A 14,773-nucleotide genomic window follows, 5' to 3' on the forward strand; every position below is an offset into this window, starting at 1 on the left:
TCCACGTGTGGAAAACTGACCAGTAAAAAGACGGAGATACTACTTCTAAGAGGTAGGGTCGAGAAGCAGATAAAATCTCTTCCTTCAGGGGAAGCCCATACACCACTTGATGGTTCGGTTTAGATCAAAGGCATAATCGTCGTACACAGTGAGATTTATAAAAATGCAAGATCACAGAATCGATAAATCAATCTCTCCCTCTCCCTCTCTCTCTCTCACACACACACACAAGCACACACACAGTCTTCCCTCCCCACCCCTGCAACGTGGGTCAGTGTCCTTAACCCACTGCAGGAGAGACGTGGCTCCCTCTAGAGGTGACAACATGAACTGTCAGAGAAGCTGAACTTGAATTAGAAACACTGGCCAGTCTCATAATCGGGGCCGAACCTCATCATTAAATCTGGAAAACTAATGGCTTTAGAGAAGGTGCAACCCATCTTATATCCTCAAACTGAGCCAGAAATTACAGGGGAAAATGGAAAAAGTGTGGACAAAAATGTTTTTCTTCACACAGAGTTATGGAAAGAACCCCACCTCTGCATAGAGCAGAGGTGTCAAACTCATTTTCACCGGGGCCACATCAGCCTCCTGGTTGCCTTCTAAGGGCCAAATGTAATTTAAGGACTGTATACATGTAACTGCTCCTTAACAGTTAAACAAGAGTTGGGCGCTGCCGCCAGGTAGAAACAAGGTGCCGGCCGGATAAAACAAGGTGGAGTTAGGCCCACAAGCCTTGTGTTTGCCACCTGTGGCATAGAGAATTAAGTTTTATTTTTAAAGGTAAAATTTTATATGTACTTTCAAAACACAGAATTTCAAAGCTACTAGGCAAGTCAATCACCGAAAGCTGTAATTAAAGAAGTGGTAACATTTTACCAATGCAAAACGTCACGGAATTCAATTCACAACTCCGAACTCAATATTCACGTGTTTTATCCCTTGTGGTAAAATGTGGTCAGTTTTAAGATAAAATTCCTCCTCTGGATATCTTATTCTCAATCAAGTCATTCGTCCTCACCACCATCTCACCCATTTGGCACCAGACAACAGGAGCCCCGCAGACCAGGCAGGGCCGGGGGAGTGCCGCCTGCTCCCTGCCCTCTGCACGTGCCCGCCACTTCCAGGAGTGCAAGGAGCGATCGCTCCGCAGCCCAGCGGGCAGAGGTCAGGCTTCCCTGTGCGCCAGGCCGGGGACTAGGGGCCGGGCCTCCTGAAACCCCAGCACCCTCCATCAGCAAGGCTGGTTCCCCGGGTGGCCCGACAGTGGCACGTTCAGGGCGCTCACCTGCGGCAGGCGGAGTCAGCACATGCAGGTCCAGGGCCCTTCCAGGCTGCGCTGTGACCCCAGGCCGTGGATTTAAGGCCCCTGGAATCCGGACCTTCAAGCCCTGCTCCCACATGGCCTACCAGAGCCTCCTTCGAGCACTGGCGTTCCGGGCGCCTGATTGAGCTCACCTGAATTTTGTCCCAGGCTGAGATGAGGCGGATGGGGGTGGGGTAAGTCACGCTTAGGGCACAGGGGCAGCGCTGAGCAGGAGTGCAGCCTCTCCCTAGGGTCCAGATCAGCTCCAGGTGGATTTTCACCTTAACCCTGTGTGTTCTTTAGTCCTGGAGTTTTTAGTTAAAATCTCGCGGAGGGTTGAGGACAGCACTAATCTGGCCCAGTGCTCCCTGTTTATTCTACGTTACCAGTCTGCTGGGATGGAAGAATGCAGAGCCCACAGGCGGGTGCCTAGCACCGTTTCAGGGCGGGTGCAGCTGGGTTTCGGAAGGATCTGGAATGAAATGGCAATGCCCAAAACACTGGCCTAAATCCTCGGAAGGAAAGGGGAGGGGTAGGTGGGTTCTCCGGTGAAGGCATTGTACTTTGTTTTGGGCTTTTTTAAAGATTTTATTTATTTTTAGAGAGAAGGGAAAGGAGGGAGAAAGAGGAAGGGAAACATCCGTGTGTGAAAGAAACATCAGTTGCCTCTCCCACATATCCCCCGAGCCAGGGGGGACCTGGCCCCGCAAGCCAGGCCTGTGCCCGGACCCGAACTTTGCCGGAGGACGCCCAGCCGACTGTGCCGCGTGGATCCCGGCAGGCCTGGCATTTTGTAAGGACCCTTTCCTGCCTTCCCCAGCCGGCGTTCCTCTGCCTCCTCAAGCCTTCGCAAACTGGCAGAAGAATTTGATTTAACAAAAGAAGGAGGAAAGGAAGAAAGTAACGACTGCTTTTACCTCCGGGCTCTAAGTTAGGGCCTATTGTCTTCCTTAACGTGCTTCTCTTGGTATTTCACTTAAGAAACTTCCTTTAATGACTTTGACTTCAGCAATCTTTACTTTAATTTACATTTAATGTCACGATTTAAATGACAGTTTATGAAAACATTTTAAATGGAGAAAATATATGAATTTATATAATTAAAAATTCCCCAGAAAGCTTGTATGGTTTTCCTCTTTTATGACATTAGAAAATTCGTTGTTCAAAATGCCTTTTAGGAAAAAAAATATCATTATCTCATGTCCCTTCCCACATCACCTTTTTCTTTTTATTCTGCTTTTTATTTTTTCTTGCCTGCAAGGTTTCTTTTGAGAAATCAGCTGGTAGTCTTACAGAAACTCCTTTGTAGGTATACATATTTTACTGATTATGCTATTACAGTTGTCCCATTTCCCCCCTTTATTCCTCTCACCCACATCCCCCTCCCCCTTAGTTCATGTCCATGGGTTGTACATATAAGTTCTTTGGCTTCCCCATTTCTTATACTATTTTTAACCTCCCCCTGTCTATTTTGTATCTACCATTTATGCTTCTTATTCCCTGTACCTTTTCCCCTCATTTTCTTCCCACCCCCTCCTTGCTGATAACCCTACACGTGATCTCCATTTCTGTGATTCTGTTCCTGTTCTAGTTGTTTGCTTGGTTTGTTTTTGGTTTTTAAGTTTAGTTGTTGATAGTTTTGAGTTTGTTATTATTTTACTGTTGATATTTTTTATTATATTCTTTTTCTTAGAAAGTCCCCTTAATATTCCATATATTAATGGCTTGGTGTTGATGAAGTCCTTTGAACTTGACCTTATCTGAGAAGCACTTTATCTGCCCTTCCATTCTAAATGGAAGCTTTGCTGGATAGACCAATCTTGGTTGTAGGTCCTTGCCTTTCATGACTTGGAAGACTTCTTTCCAGCCCCTTCTTGCCTGGAAGGTCTCTTTTGAGAAATCCGCTGACAGTCTGATGGGAACTCCTTTGTAGGTGACTGTCTCCTTTTCTCTTGCTGCTTTATGATGTGCCTTGGTGTGTTCCTTCTTGGGTCCAACTTCTTTGGCACTCTCTGAGCCTCCTGGACTTCCTGGAAGTCTCTTTCCTTTGCCAGATGGGGAAGTTCTCCTTCATTATTTGTTCAATAAGTTTTCAATTTCTTGCTCTTCCTCTTCCCCTTCTGGCACCCCTATGATTCAGATGTTGGAACGTTTAAAGTTGTCCCGGAGGTTCCTAAGCCTTTCCTCATTTTTCTGAATTTTTGTTTCTTCATCTTGTTCTGATTGAATGTTTATTTCTTCCTTCTGCTCCAAATTGTTAGAATCCCAGTTTCCTTCCTTTCCCTGTTGATTCCCTGTACATTTTTCATTTCACTTTGCACAGCCTTCTCTTTTTCCTGTTTTGTGACCGTACTCAACCATTTCTGTGAGCATCCTGATTACCAGTGTTTTGAACTCTGCAATGGATACGTTGGCTGTCTCTTCATCACTTAGTTCTGTTTTTGGAGCTTTGATTTGTTCATTTGGGCCATATTCTTTTTTGTCTTGGCTTGCCTGTTACATTGTAAGGGGCAGAGCCTTAGGTATTCATGAGGGTGGGGCAACCCAACTCGGTAGGGTTATGGCATTGTATGTGGGGGAGAGGTTTGGGAGGGAACAATGGCCCTTGCTCTGCTCTCTGCCAGCTTTCAGTCACTTTCTCTGCTGCTTCCCACAAGCAAATTGGGCCCTTCTGATTCTGATTCCTAGGTTGGTGGGTTTGTGTATGTTCTAGGACCCTGTGGGTCTCTCCAACAAACTCTCCTGTGAGGGTGATAGTTTCTCCCACTGGCACAACCCCCACAGGTTTCTACAGTCATAGGTTTTGAGGCTTTATTTCCCTGGACTGGAGCCCTAGATTGCGGGGTCTGTGCTGCTCCCCAGTTGTTCTTCCCAGTTTATCCTCACGCAGATGTGGGACCGCCGCTCCGCCAGCCACCACCTTGCCAAGTGTCCTCTCTGCCCCTCCTACCAGTCTGAGTGAATGTTTCTTTTTTACTCCTTGGTTGTCAGACTTCCATACAGTTCGACTTTCTGGAAGTTCTGGTTATTTTTTGTTTTTAAATTTGTTGTACTTATTTTGCTTGTGTGAGGAGTCAAAGTGTATCTACCTTCACCTCCATCTTGGCTAGAAGTCCCACATCACCTTTTTCTATGTACAGTTTTCATTATTTTGATAGAAATGGACTCACAGTTCACAAGAATTTGTAAACTAGTTTCTACTTAGGATTAAATTGATAAACCTAGAACCACAATCAGAAGCATATTTTTTTTTACTGTGGTAATATGCATGTAACATAAAAAGTCTACTTTAACCATTTTTAAGTGCACAGTTCAGTGGCATTAAGTTCATTCACATTGTTGTGTGACCATTGCCACTGTCCACATTCAGAACTTATTATCTTCCCAACCAAAACTCTACACGAATTAAACAGTAACTCTGCATCCTTCTCACTCCCAGCCCCTGGTAACTGCCATTCTACTTCCTGTCGCCATAAATTTGACTACTCTAGTGTTGACACAAGAAACGTCCAAACCTATAGAGAATTCTTATGAGTCCCTTTGAGCCAAACTGACGACGTATGCCAGGGAGCAAGATCTCAAATGCTCCAGAGAATAGTAGTAAAAATATTGGGAGTTTCCTAGTCACTTAAATGAAGAACCTTATTTTGCACAGTTCCCCTTTCAGGGGTATGGTAGGACAGTGTGGGTACCCTGCAGGGCTATGTAGGGGCAATGTTAACTTCTTGAAAGAGTTCTTTCAAGAGTTAACTTCTTGAAGCTCTGGCTGGTGTAGCTCAGTGGATTGAGCGCGGGCCTGCGAACCTCACGATCGCGGTTTGATTCCCAGTCAGGGCACATGCCTGGGTTGCAGGCCAGTTCCCAGCAGGGTACTCATAAGAGGCAACCATGCATTGATATTTCTCTCCTTCTCTCCTTCCCTTCCTCTCTAAAGATACATAAATAAAATCTTTTAAAAATGTTAAAAAGAGTTAACTTCTTGAAAATAGTAACTAAGGTTCACTGGCTGCCTTCTAGTTGTTCAACATCATGACCACAAACAGGATTTAATACCCAAGTCATTTTTGTTCACTCAGTCAAATTATCATGAGCAAGGATTATACAATTATACCTAATAGTTTTAACAGTTCTAATCATTTGCACCGCAAGATCTGAGGCCTGCATATTAAATGCAGATTTGTTGACATGATATGTAGAGTTTTATTACATACAATGGTGAAAAAGTTACTGGTCTCATCCTGAAATCAATGCTCCAATTTGGTTCTTGTTGTCCAGTCAGCGTCAGGGCTGGATACCTACCCTTACCTCTTCTGTGGTTCTGTAGGATGTGAACAGTGTCCCATGAATAAAAGGGTCCCAGGGTCCGTGCATTTGGGAACCGCTGGCCAAAATGGGCCTCATTACCATAGAACTGATGCAATGACACACAGTGACAGCGTGTGCTGTCAAGTCACTGAGAGCTGGCAGCACACAAGTAGAACCCTGTCCGACCGCGGAACGCTCTCCTTAGAGCAACCGCATGGCACCTGTGCTCCGCAGGATGCACTCAAGGAAATGCTGATGGTCGGTTTGCTTTTTAAATTCAAGTCACATCAGTTGTAAGGGCAAGAATCAGAGTTTACTGAGCTTGCTGGAGGCAGTTGCTTGAAGTCAACTTTTCGTTTCAGGTGAAGCTATTCCAAGGTCAGCGCTGCCAGGAACCACAGAGATCACAAGATCTGTGGTTGTAGAATGGGTTCTATAATAAACCACCTGACGAGTCTAATGTTGTTATTTTGCAACCAAACAGCTAGGTCCTTTTGCAATCTGTCTCTAACCTTTCTAGAGTAACTAGGCCATTTTGCAGTTTAAACTTGAACTCTGCCCACCTGACCAACTGCATTCCCTGCATTGTCCATTTCACCACAGCACTCGTTTTACCAGTTTACTTTGTGGACTCCAAGGGAGGCATCAGCCTATGCCTTGTGGCCCCTCCCCTGCTGACCATGTCTTATGACTGACTCCAAACATTGGCTATCTCCTGGGACTTTATCTGCTGGCCATGAGTTAGCTGAAAGTGCCCATTATTCTTATTTCACAAGCCCACCTGCTGACACCGCTGACTCAGCAGAACTTGGAGAGTCCAGTTGCCCCACCAATCAGAAAATGATAGGAGTTTATGTGCTTGTTAACCTAGCAACCCATCCCCTTGACTCTCGCTTTTAAAACCCCTGCCTTATTCCTCCCACCTTACAGTGTGTCTTTGGTCCATACCGAAGGCTAGGTTCTGTCAACTTAAGAAACGTCCAAACCTGTAAGAATTTTTTATGAGTTTATTTGAGCCACACTGATCGCAATTGCTGGGAAGCAAAACCTCAACAGATTAAGACAACACTCTGGAAAAATGGCAGTTTTGCCCCTTATTTTATACATTAGAATCAAGAGAAGACAAAAGTGGGCTACAGGAAACCCACTGGTTAGGGAGGTGGGAGAAAGTGAAGCAGGAGAAACTGCTGGGATTGGATAAAAAGTAAGATAATAGACATATCTTTCACTCAGGTGGGTTCAGGATAGTTAACAGTCTACAATGAACACAATGACAATAGCGATGAGGAGATCAGTGGTCTCCCCGTGGTGCGTGTGGTGCCTGCGCTTTGGGGAGTCCAGAAAAGAGAAATTTGTGTTATCATAGATGCAAGAGGCAACAGGCAGGCTCAGTTAGGGTGAAGATTGACTTTTGTCAGCGAAGACTCTAGGCTAAAGACACAGCTGCCCATGACCTGCTTTTAGTTAGAAAGTTGCAATTTCAGACCATCCTATGTGGTTACGGTTGCGTCAGGCATCCGAGTTTGTCAGGCTGTTCCTTACTCAGGCCTCCCCCCCCTGAGGCTGCCAGGCGTGGTACGCCCCTTTTCACCCTGTTCTGATTTGCATATCGAACCAGAATAAAGCTCCCTTTAATTCCTCAGAAGAGTCACACGGACTTTCATTCACACCCCTGAGGAATTTTACAAAACCCACGTGGCTGGACAGCCTGCCAGGATGTTCTGACGGGGGCCGGGCGAGAGCCCGTGAGAAAGACTCCTGCGTGGGGTCTGGAACCAGCCTCTGACCCAGAAATGCAGTGACCAGCATCGGGGGGTCAGTCAAACATTTTCATTCTTAGAATCCTACTTACTGGTTTCTTTCCTTCAATGAGTAAGAGCCAAGTGCCTTCTCTGTTCCAGGCTCCATGCCTGGCTATGGCTTCACTCCACGCTAAAATCAAACAAGGGGACTTTTTCTTGCATTGGCTTTAGTCTAAAGAGAGATTATTCACCTTCATCTAAACTGGACCATTTAGAACCTTGAAAGAACTTTTCTGAAATAGATTTCCAGTACATGTTTTATATATTCTATTGAAGTTTTTAAACAACAGCAAAAAAACCCATTCAATATATTCAATATAAAGAGATACTTGTGACATCGTGATTTGTAATAATGTATATCTGGTCTTCATCTCCATCCCCCTTGGAATGTCCTAGGTGATGAGAGTGACAAAGATGCCTCTTGTTTTGTTAGTGAAGTGACTGTTGAACCACCAGCATGAATTACAAACAACTAATTTGAATCTGTTTGAGAAAGATGTTTCCATTACTGTGGAGCCCACCCTGACTTCAGCACAAGACACTGTGGCCTGGAGAGAAACAGCAAACCTCAGGCGGCTGTCTCCATGTCTGGAAAACCCCAAACTAAGCTCTGGAGCCCCCGTAATCCTATTTAAATGACACAGGAGTGTCATTTGGATATGCACTCTGATTTTTTAAACAGAAAGGACAGCCAAATTAAACAACCTCATCAGTATCACCCAAGGGAGCTGAGAACAGAGTCCAAGTGTTGGCCACGAGCCATTATTGGGAAATGGCTTGGTTAGACCATTTGAAGGGGACAGGGCACAGGTTATGACAACGACAGGGCAAAATGCATGATAATCTAAAAGGACAGAAATCAGCTTCTCAGGAAGTGCTGGGTCATTGACATGCTCCGTTTCTAAAAGTCCTCCTCTACAGAACTTTATGTGCCACACACATTGCTAAATAGAAAACATGAGCACATGTCACCATGACACTGATATATACATATATATGTTGAACCCTTGGAATTACCAACATTTAAGGGGTTAGCAAAGTGAAACAGAGCTAGAAGACACAGAAGCCAAAAAAAGAGTTCCACGAAAGGAGTACCCAGTAGGGCCCAAAGCAGCAAAGAGCTCGGAGAGAACTAAGAAGTGCCCAGTGGATTTGGGCACCAGAGTCATTGGTGACCTTGACAAGAACAATTTCAGTAGATTGTTAAAGGCAGAAGCTGGTTTACAGTAGGTTAAGGAAAGAAAAGGAAGTATGAAAGGTCTTTTTTTAAAGAAAAATAACTTGTTTTGTTAGTTTATTAAATGAGGGGGTCATAAACACCGTTTTTTTAAAATTGATTTTTGGGGAGAGACAGAGGAAGAAGGGAGAAAGAAAGAGAGAAACATCGATTTTGTTGTTCCACTCTTACTTATGTATTCATTGATTGATTCTTGTGTGTGCCCTGACTAGGGATTGTGGTTGACACTCTAACCAACTGAATTACCTTGGCATATGTGATTGACACTCTAACCAACTGAATTACTCAGCCAGGGCATTGAAAAACCTTTCAGTATTTCATTCATTCATTCATTCATTCATTCATTCATTCATTCATCCTCATGTGTACTGAGTGACTACTGGGTATAAACCAGTGGTTGGTTCTAAAGGGAAGAATGGAAAGAAATTGAAGCTTTAAAATTTTTCCCAAGTACCTAGACCCCTATTGGCCTATGAAGACTTCAGTGTTCTGACTCATTCATGCACACTTTATGTATATGATATAGTACAAACTGTTAAAAGCAATGAACAAAAGGTGAATTAAGTAATCAACATTCAGTGCAGTATCAGCCTTAGTATCTTCACAGTGGTACAGGGTGTTGTGATTTATCCACTGCGGGTAATTTCTTCTTCGCTCAAGATCACCCATTCTCTGCAGCTCAAGATGAGTCCTGAGGTCATTTGGACATTTCTGCAGCATCGAATGGTAGCTTCTCAAAATGAAAGTCCCTCCACTTTGCATACAGTGTCTGAGCTCCAGTTGCAATATCCTCCACCACGAAACTTTCGATTTTTATAAGTGGGATGTCAAATGTCTTGTACCTCACATAGATCCCCCAGTCGTGGCTGCAGTCCTGTCTACCGCAGAATATCTTTGCTTTCTTCTCAAAAAGCCCCACATTCTTTGGTTTGGGGTGTGATCCGGTCACAAAGCGCTTCCTGAAAGCATCTTCAACCACAGTGTAATGGCATTCCTATAGAGGAAGGGGTAGGACATACAAAACAGAATGTTACAACGAGTTCACAGTTGTTTTGGAAAAACCTCCACAATGATCCCAGATGAACAGCAGGTGGGATCCTACTTATTTTACATAAGGGGAAAGGAGGAAATATGGATTCACCTGAAGGCCAGCGTAGAATCCACACAGCCTGATAAACAATTACAAGTGAGGGCTGGGGGTGGAGGGGCAAGTGAGTGGATAGGGGACTCTCAAGAAGAGGACTAAGAAGTTTCCAGGCAACCTAGCTTCTTGAAGTAGATCCTCTTTATTAGTTTAGAAAGAAAAGGGGTATTTGTTGCAGATCCGTGAAGCCCGAGTTCACCAGTGGCCTGACAGGCATCTTTCAAAAGATACAGGGAAAAAGAGCAAAGGGTCGGTGTGGATCTCAACAGGGGGAGGGACTAACCTGTCCACAGGCCCCACCCACAGCTAACTTTAGAGCAAAGCTAAAAAAAAAAAAACCAGGCTGCACAGAACAAATGCAGATCCAACTTATCAGTCCCTCAGGAAAACACAGTCTAAAAGGGTCATTTTCAATAGAAAAAATCACCCAGCTGAAAGGATCTTTGATAGTTAAGGAAGCAAACTCAGGAAGGTCTGGAAACTTGCCGATATTGCCCCTAATATACTTCCTGTGCAAACAGTGGGCCTGATTAGAGACTTCGGCTTTCTCAAGAGCAAACAGAACCCTAGAGAAGTGATCACCCATCACCTGAACCAGCGCAGGCCCTCCACCCAACCCTCCGTTAGCAGCAGGCAAGTAATATCCCATATCCATCTTTTGAGATTTTCCTAATCTTTTATCTAAAAGTGAAAATAAAGAAATAATATATGGCATTTATTTATTTATTTGTATTTATTTATATATATAGTCTGCAGATACTGTGTTTTAAAAATAAGGAGATACTTTGCTTATAAAAGTGATTCGCATCCCAAAAAGAAAGTTCAGAAAACATAAAAAGTACAAAGAGAAATCAATCATGGAGTCTTGCTGCAAAATAATAACATATATTAGTATGTTTCCTGTAGTCTTTTCTCTGTACAGTTTTTCTGTATTTTTATACTGATAGTGGCATCGCTGCTACTATTTCACACAGCTATAATTGTAGCATATTTATAATTTTGTATCCTGGTTATTTTTCTACTTTACAAGGAGTTTGTAAGGAGTTTTTCATTATATTACGTAAAATTCATAATCATTTTGTTTAATAAACCTTACTTTGGAATACTTCTAGATTTATAGGTAAGTTACAGATGTAGTCCAGAGAATTCTTATATACCCTTCAGCACCTTTTCTGAATGCTAACATCTTACATACTGTACGACATTTCTCCAAATTAAGAAGTTAATATCGGCCCATTACTATTAACTAAACTACAGATTTTACCTCTTTTCCCAGTAATATAACAGGGTACAGAGTGGGGGCTCCCAAAAATAGCAGAGCATTTTCCCAACAAACCTTCTTTGGTGGAAGGGAGAGCAGATAATATATTGTTTAAGATACTTTGCATAACAATGACAAGTTAATAGCTGTGCTGCCACCCTGGCAAAGGTGTGCATGACATTCAGAGCATTCAGTGACTGATGACATAGCCAGGGGAGGTGGATGACCCTGTACCACGGGGAACTCTTGCCCTGACTAAAGATGGCAGCCAAAAGAAGGTAAAAGATATGGGGGAACTGGCAAAAGTAGCACATGGTAGGAGAGGCTGGATATGAGGTCACATAGGAAGTTCTGGGCAGAGCCTTGAAAATAAGGGCAGGCTAAGAGATAAGGGGGTTCTGCCTGAGGTCTGGAACAGAGGCAGTAGAAGCCATCCAGGGGGAAAGGGTGTAAGGAGAGAGCTGATGGAGTCATGTAGGAACCTGCCTAACCAAGCACGGATTCCTGGGAGATGCCTGGAGCTCAAGTGAACTGTGACCAGGAATGCTGAGCTGCAGACTTCGGCCTTTCTGAAGGACATACGGAGAAGCTGCTCTCTTGGGACGTGTGCTTTTCTGGATTTCACCATGACCCAATGCACACAGCATATGTTTTCCTGAACCACTCCATGGAGACCGAGATCCACGTACCCCAGATCCTGAAGGAGAGAGCTGCGAGAGGATGGCGACCTCGAAACCCACAAGAGCATTTCCAGAGGGGACGGAGTCCTGTTTGTGTAGTCAGCTTTTAAGAACAGACAAAAGATATGGGGAACTTCTGGGCATGGTTCTGGCTTAGAGCCCTTTGGGGAGCAAAGGGAATGCTGGGTCTCGTGGGAGAGCAGGGCTCTGAGCAGGAGGCTCTCAGCATTCCCCTCCCAGGTTGGAATCCTGTAAATAAACACCTGTTCCCTTCAACACTAATTGTTGGGTCATGCATCGAGGCACCACACGGACAAGCCCCTGGTTACTTGGTTACAGTAATACCCTTTTATCTGTTCTAAAACCTAACCCAGGAAACCATAGGGCATTTAGCATACCTATTAATTTTAGTGGCTACATAATTTTCAATAAAGTGGCTATGCAGCAATTTTTAAAACTATTTATTTTTTGGTGAATTTAAAGGTTTCCTTTAACTTCTTAGCTTTTGTAACATACATGGACTGTGACATGATAAAGCTGTAAGGAAGTAACAGTAATCCCTCTATAAACATCTCACCACTAGTTGGATAGCTTTAATGAGTGCTAAGAAAACGACCCGGTGCCCTCTGTGACAAAGGAGGCCTTCACTCACCTCGATCACTCGTATATCGGCCGTACAACATGCAAAGGCTTTGCACTTCCTGCACAGCAGCTTTTTATTTTTCTTATCGAGTACAGGTTCTGCTTTTCCTTGACTATCCCTGATTAATTTTTCATGAATCTGTATCTGGCGAATCTAAATGGAAAAAAAGAAAACCCTTGTACATGTAGTTTAAGTATAACTAGGATGCACACAACACACACACGTGTATCCTTTACTCTGCACCCACATACACTTCCACGAACATGTCATTACCTGGCAGCTGTGTAAAAATCCCATAGATAATTTCATTGGTTCATCTATCTTTCTGTTAGTCAATGTTTAACTGTGGCCTCCAATTAGTCTTTTAATTTCCTCATCAGAGTTGCCTACAAAAGCACTAAAGATGGCCATACAATAGTTATGTGAACTATGCTTTCTACTTTGATAGCTGGCAAAACTTAAAATGTCCTTCACAAATAGACATACGATATGCATTGACTGTTTCAGACATAATTACGCCCACTTCGGGGGCAGAAACCCACCGACTCAAACAGCAGGCAGGAGAGCCCTCACCATTTAAAATCTTTCTATCTCTCTCCCCTTCCAACCGCAGAGAGTATTGACTGCATTCTATTTCAAAATTTAGGCCTTGGCCAAGTACAGCTTACGTTTATTTAAAATTAACATACGAAGATTCTAAAGGGTGCAGAGAGGAAGGCAGACCAGCTAGGAACCTTGGAATCCTCGGAGCAGCACAGCTGTAGGTACCCTGGGTTTTCTTTAGCACGTATCCCAGACTGCTTAGCGTGTACCCCAGATTGGAGCTGAAGAAGCGGGCAACCAGAACTGCCTACGGGCGCGGATAAAGTCTCAACAACAGCCCACTCTCTCCAGCCAAAGGGCCAGGAAAAGAGCAGCCTAGAAAGACAGACAACTTTTAGCCGACAACTATTTGACTTCAGCCAAACACCAAAGAATAAAACAAAACAAAAACCTGTGACTGAACCTCCACCTGTGCCAGTGCAGGCCCAGTGGGGAACCTGGACTTCCATCCCTGCTCACTAGTAGCTCCCCTCGCCTCTGGCGTCAGCAGAGTCCATGTGCAGGGCCAAGTCTCCCCTTCCACCCAGCAGTAACGAGGAGTCTCCCCCTCGTTGGTGTCAGCAGAGGCTACACAGGGAACCTAGCCTTGCACCTCCACCTACCAGTGACAAGGCAGTGTCCCCGCGCCTGCTCTGCCACAACAGTGTCAGAAAGAGCCAGCTAGCACAGAGGGTTAAATAAGGTCCCAAGCCTCATAATGCAACAGGAAAATGTTCGGGTTTTCATAAAAAACCACTCCTCATATAAAAAGCCAGAAAGACCTCAAACTGAATGAAAAAAAGACAATCAGTACATGCCACCACCGAGAAGACAGAGATGTTATAATTATCAGAGGAAGATTTTTAAAGCAGCCACGATAAAAAGGCTTCGATGGGTATTCATAAACGCTCTCGAAACATGAAAAACTTGTAGAGGCTCAACAAAGAAATGGAGGCTATGAAGAAGGACCAAATGGAAATTTTAGAATTGGAAGATGTAACAGTTAAAGCAAAAAAGCTCAGCGGATGGGCTCAACAGCAAGATGGAGCGACCAAAGGAAAGAATCAGCAAACTGGAACGGGGAATAACAGAAATTACCCAAATGGAATGACAGCAAGCATACAGAGTGAAAAGAAAATGAGCAGAGCCTCAGGGGCCTTTAGAACTATCCAAAAAGATCTGACATTCATGCCGCTGGAATCCTGGGCAGAGAGGAGAAAGAGAGCTTAAAAAGTATTAGAAGGAGCCCCAACCTAATCTCCTATTTTTCTGGTCTTGTGAGAAGGAGCCCTGGCTGGTGTAGCTCAGTGGATTGAGCGCGGGCCTGTGAACCAAACAACTGTGGTTTGATTCCCTCTCAGGGCACATGCCTGGGTTGCAGGCCAGTTCCCAGCAGGGGACGCACGAGAGGCGACCATACATTGATGTTTCTCTCCCTCTCTCCTTCCCTTCCCCTCTAAAGATAAATAAATAAAATCTTTTTTAAAAAAGTACTAGAAGGGATAAAGGCTGAACATTTCCTAAATTAAACATAATGTAATATAAACTTATAGATTCAAAAACCTGAACAAATACCAAAGAAATCCACACTAAGATACATTATAATTAAACTTTTGAAGACTAAAAACATAGAAAAAATGATACCTTAGATATGGAGGAAAAACACTTTGAAATCACAGCAGACTGTTCACCAGAGACAATATTTTTCAAAGGCTGAAAGAAAAAACTGTCAGCCTGAATTCCCATACCCAGCAATACGCTTTCAAAAATAAAGGCGAAATCAAGACAATCTGAGATGAAGGAGAACTAAGAG

The 14,773-nt window shown here is 43.9% G+C and overlaps 1 protein-coding gene across 1 annotated transcript in view; it reads right to left on the reverse strand.

Moving 5' to 3' along the window:
- Positions 1 to 8,956: 8,956 nt before the first annotated feature.
- RIGI (RNA sensor RIG-I) overlaps positions 8,957 to 14,773 on the reverse strand; it is a 44,696-nt gene continuing 38,879 nt past the window's right edge. Inside the window, exons 17-18 of the mRNA XM_037035746.1 lie at positions 12,388 to 12,531; positions 8,957 to 9,644 (exon numbers count right to left, since the gene is read on the reverse strand). Of these exons, the coding sequence (XP_036891641.1) occupies positions 9,348 to 9,644; positions 12,388 to 12,531 (441 nt within the window). The 3' untranslated portion in view covers positions 8,957 to 9,347. The remainder of the gene's footprint in view (positions 9,645 to 12,387; positions 12,532 to 14,773) is intronic.

Source organism: Sturnira hondurensis, unplaced genomic scaffold (assembly GCF_014824575.4).
Source record: "Sturnira hondurensis isolate 20B ecotype Veracruz unplaced genomic scaffold, ASM1482457v3 Scaffold0022566, whole genome shotgun sequence".
NCBI classification, from domain to species: Eukaryota; Metazoa; Chordata; class Mammalia; order Chiroptera; family Phyllostomidae; genus Sturnira; species Sturnira hondurensis.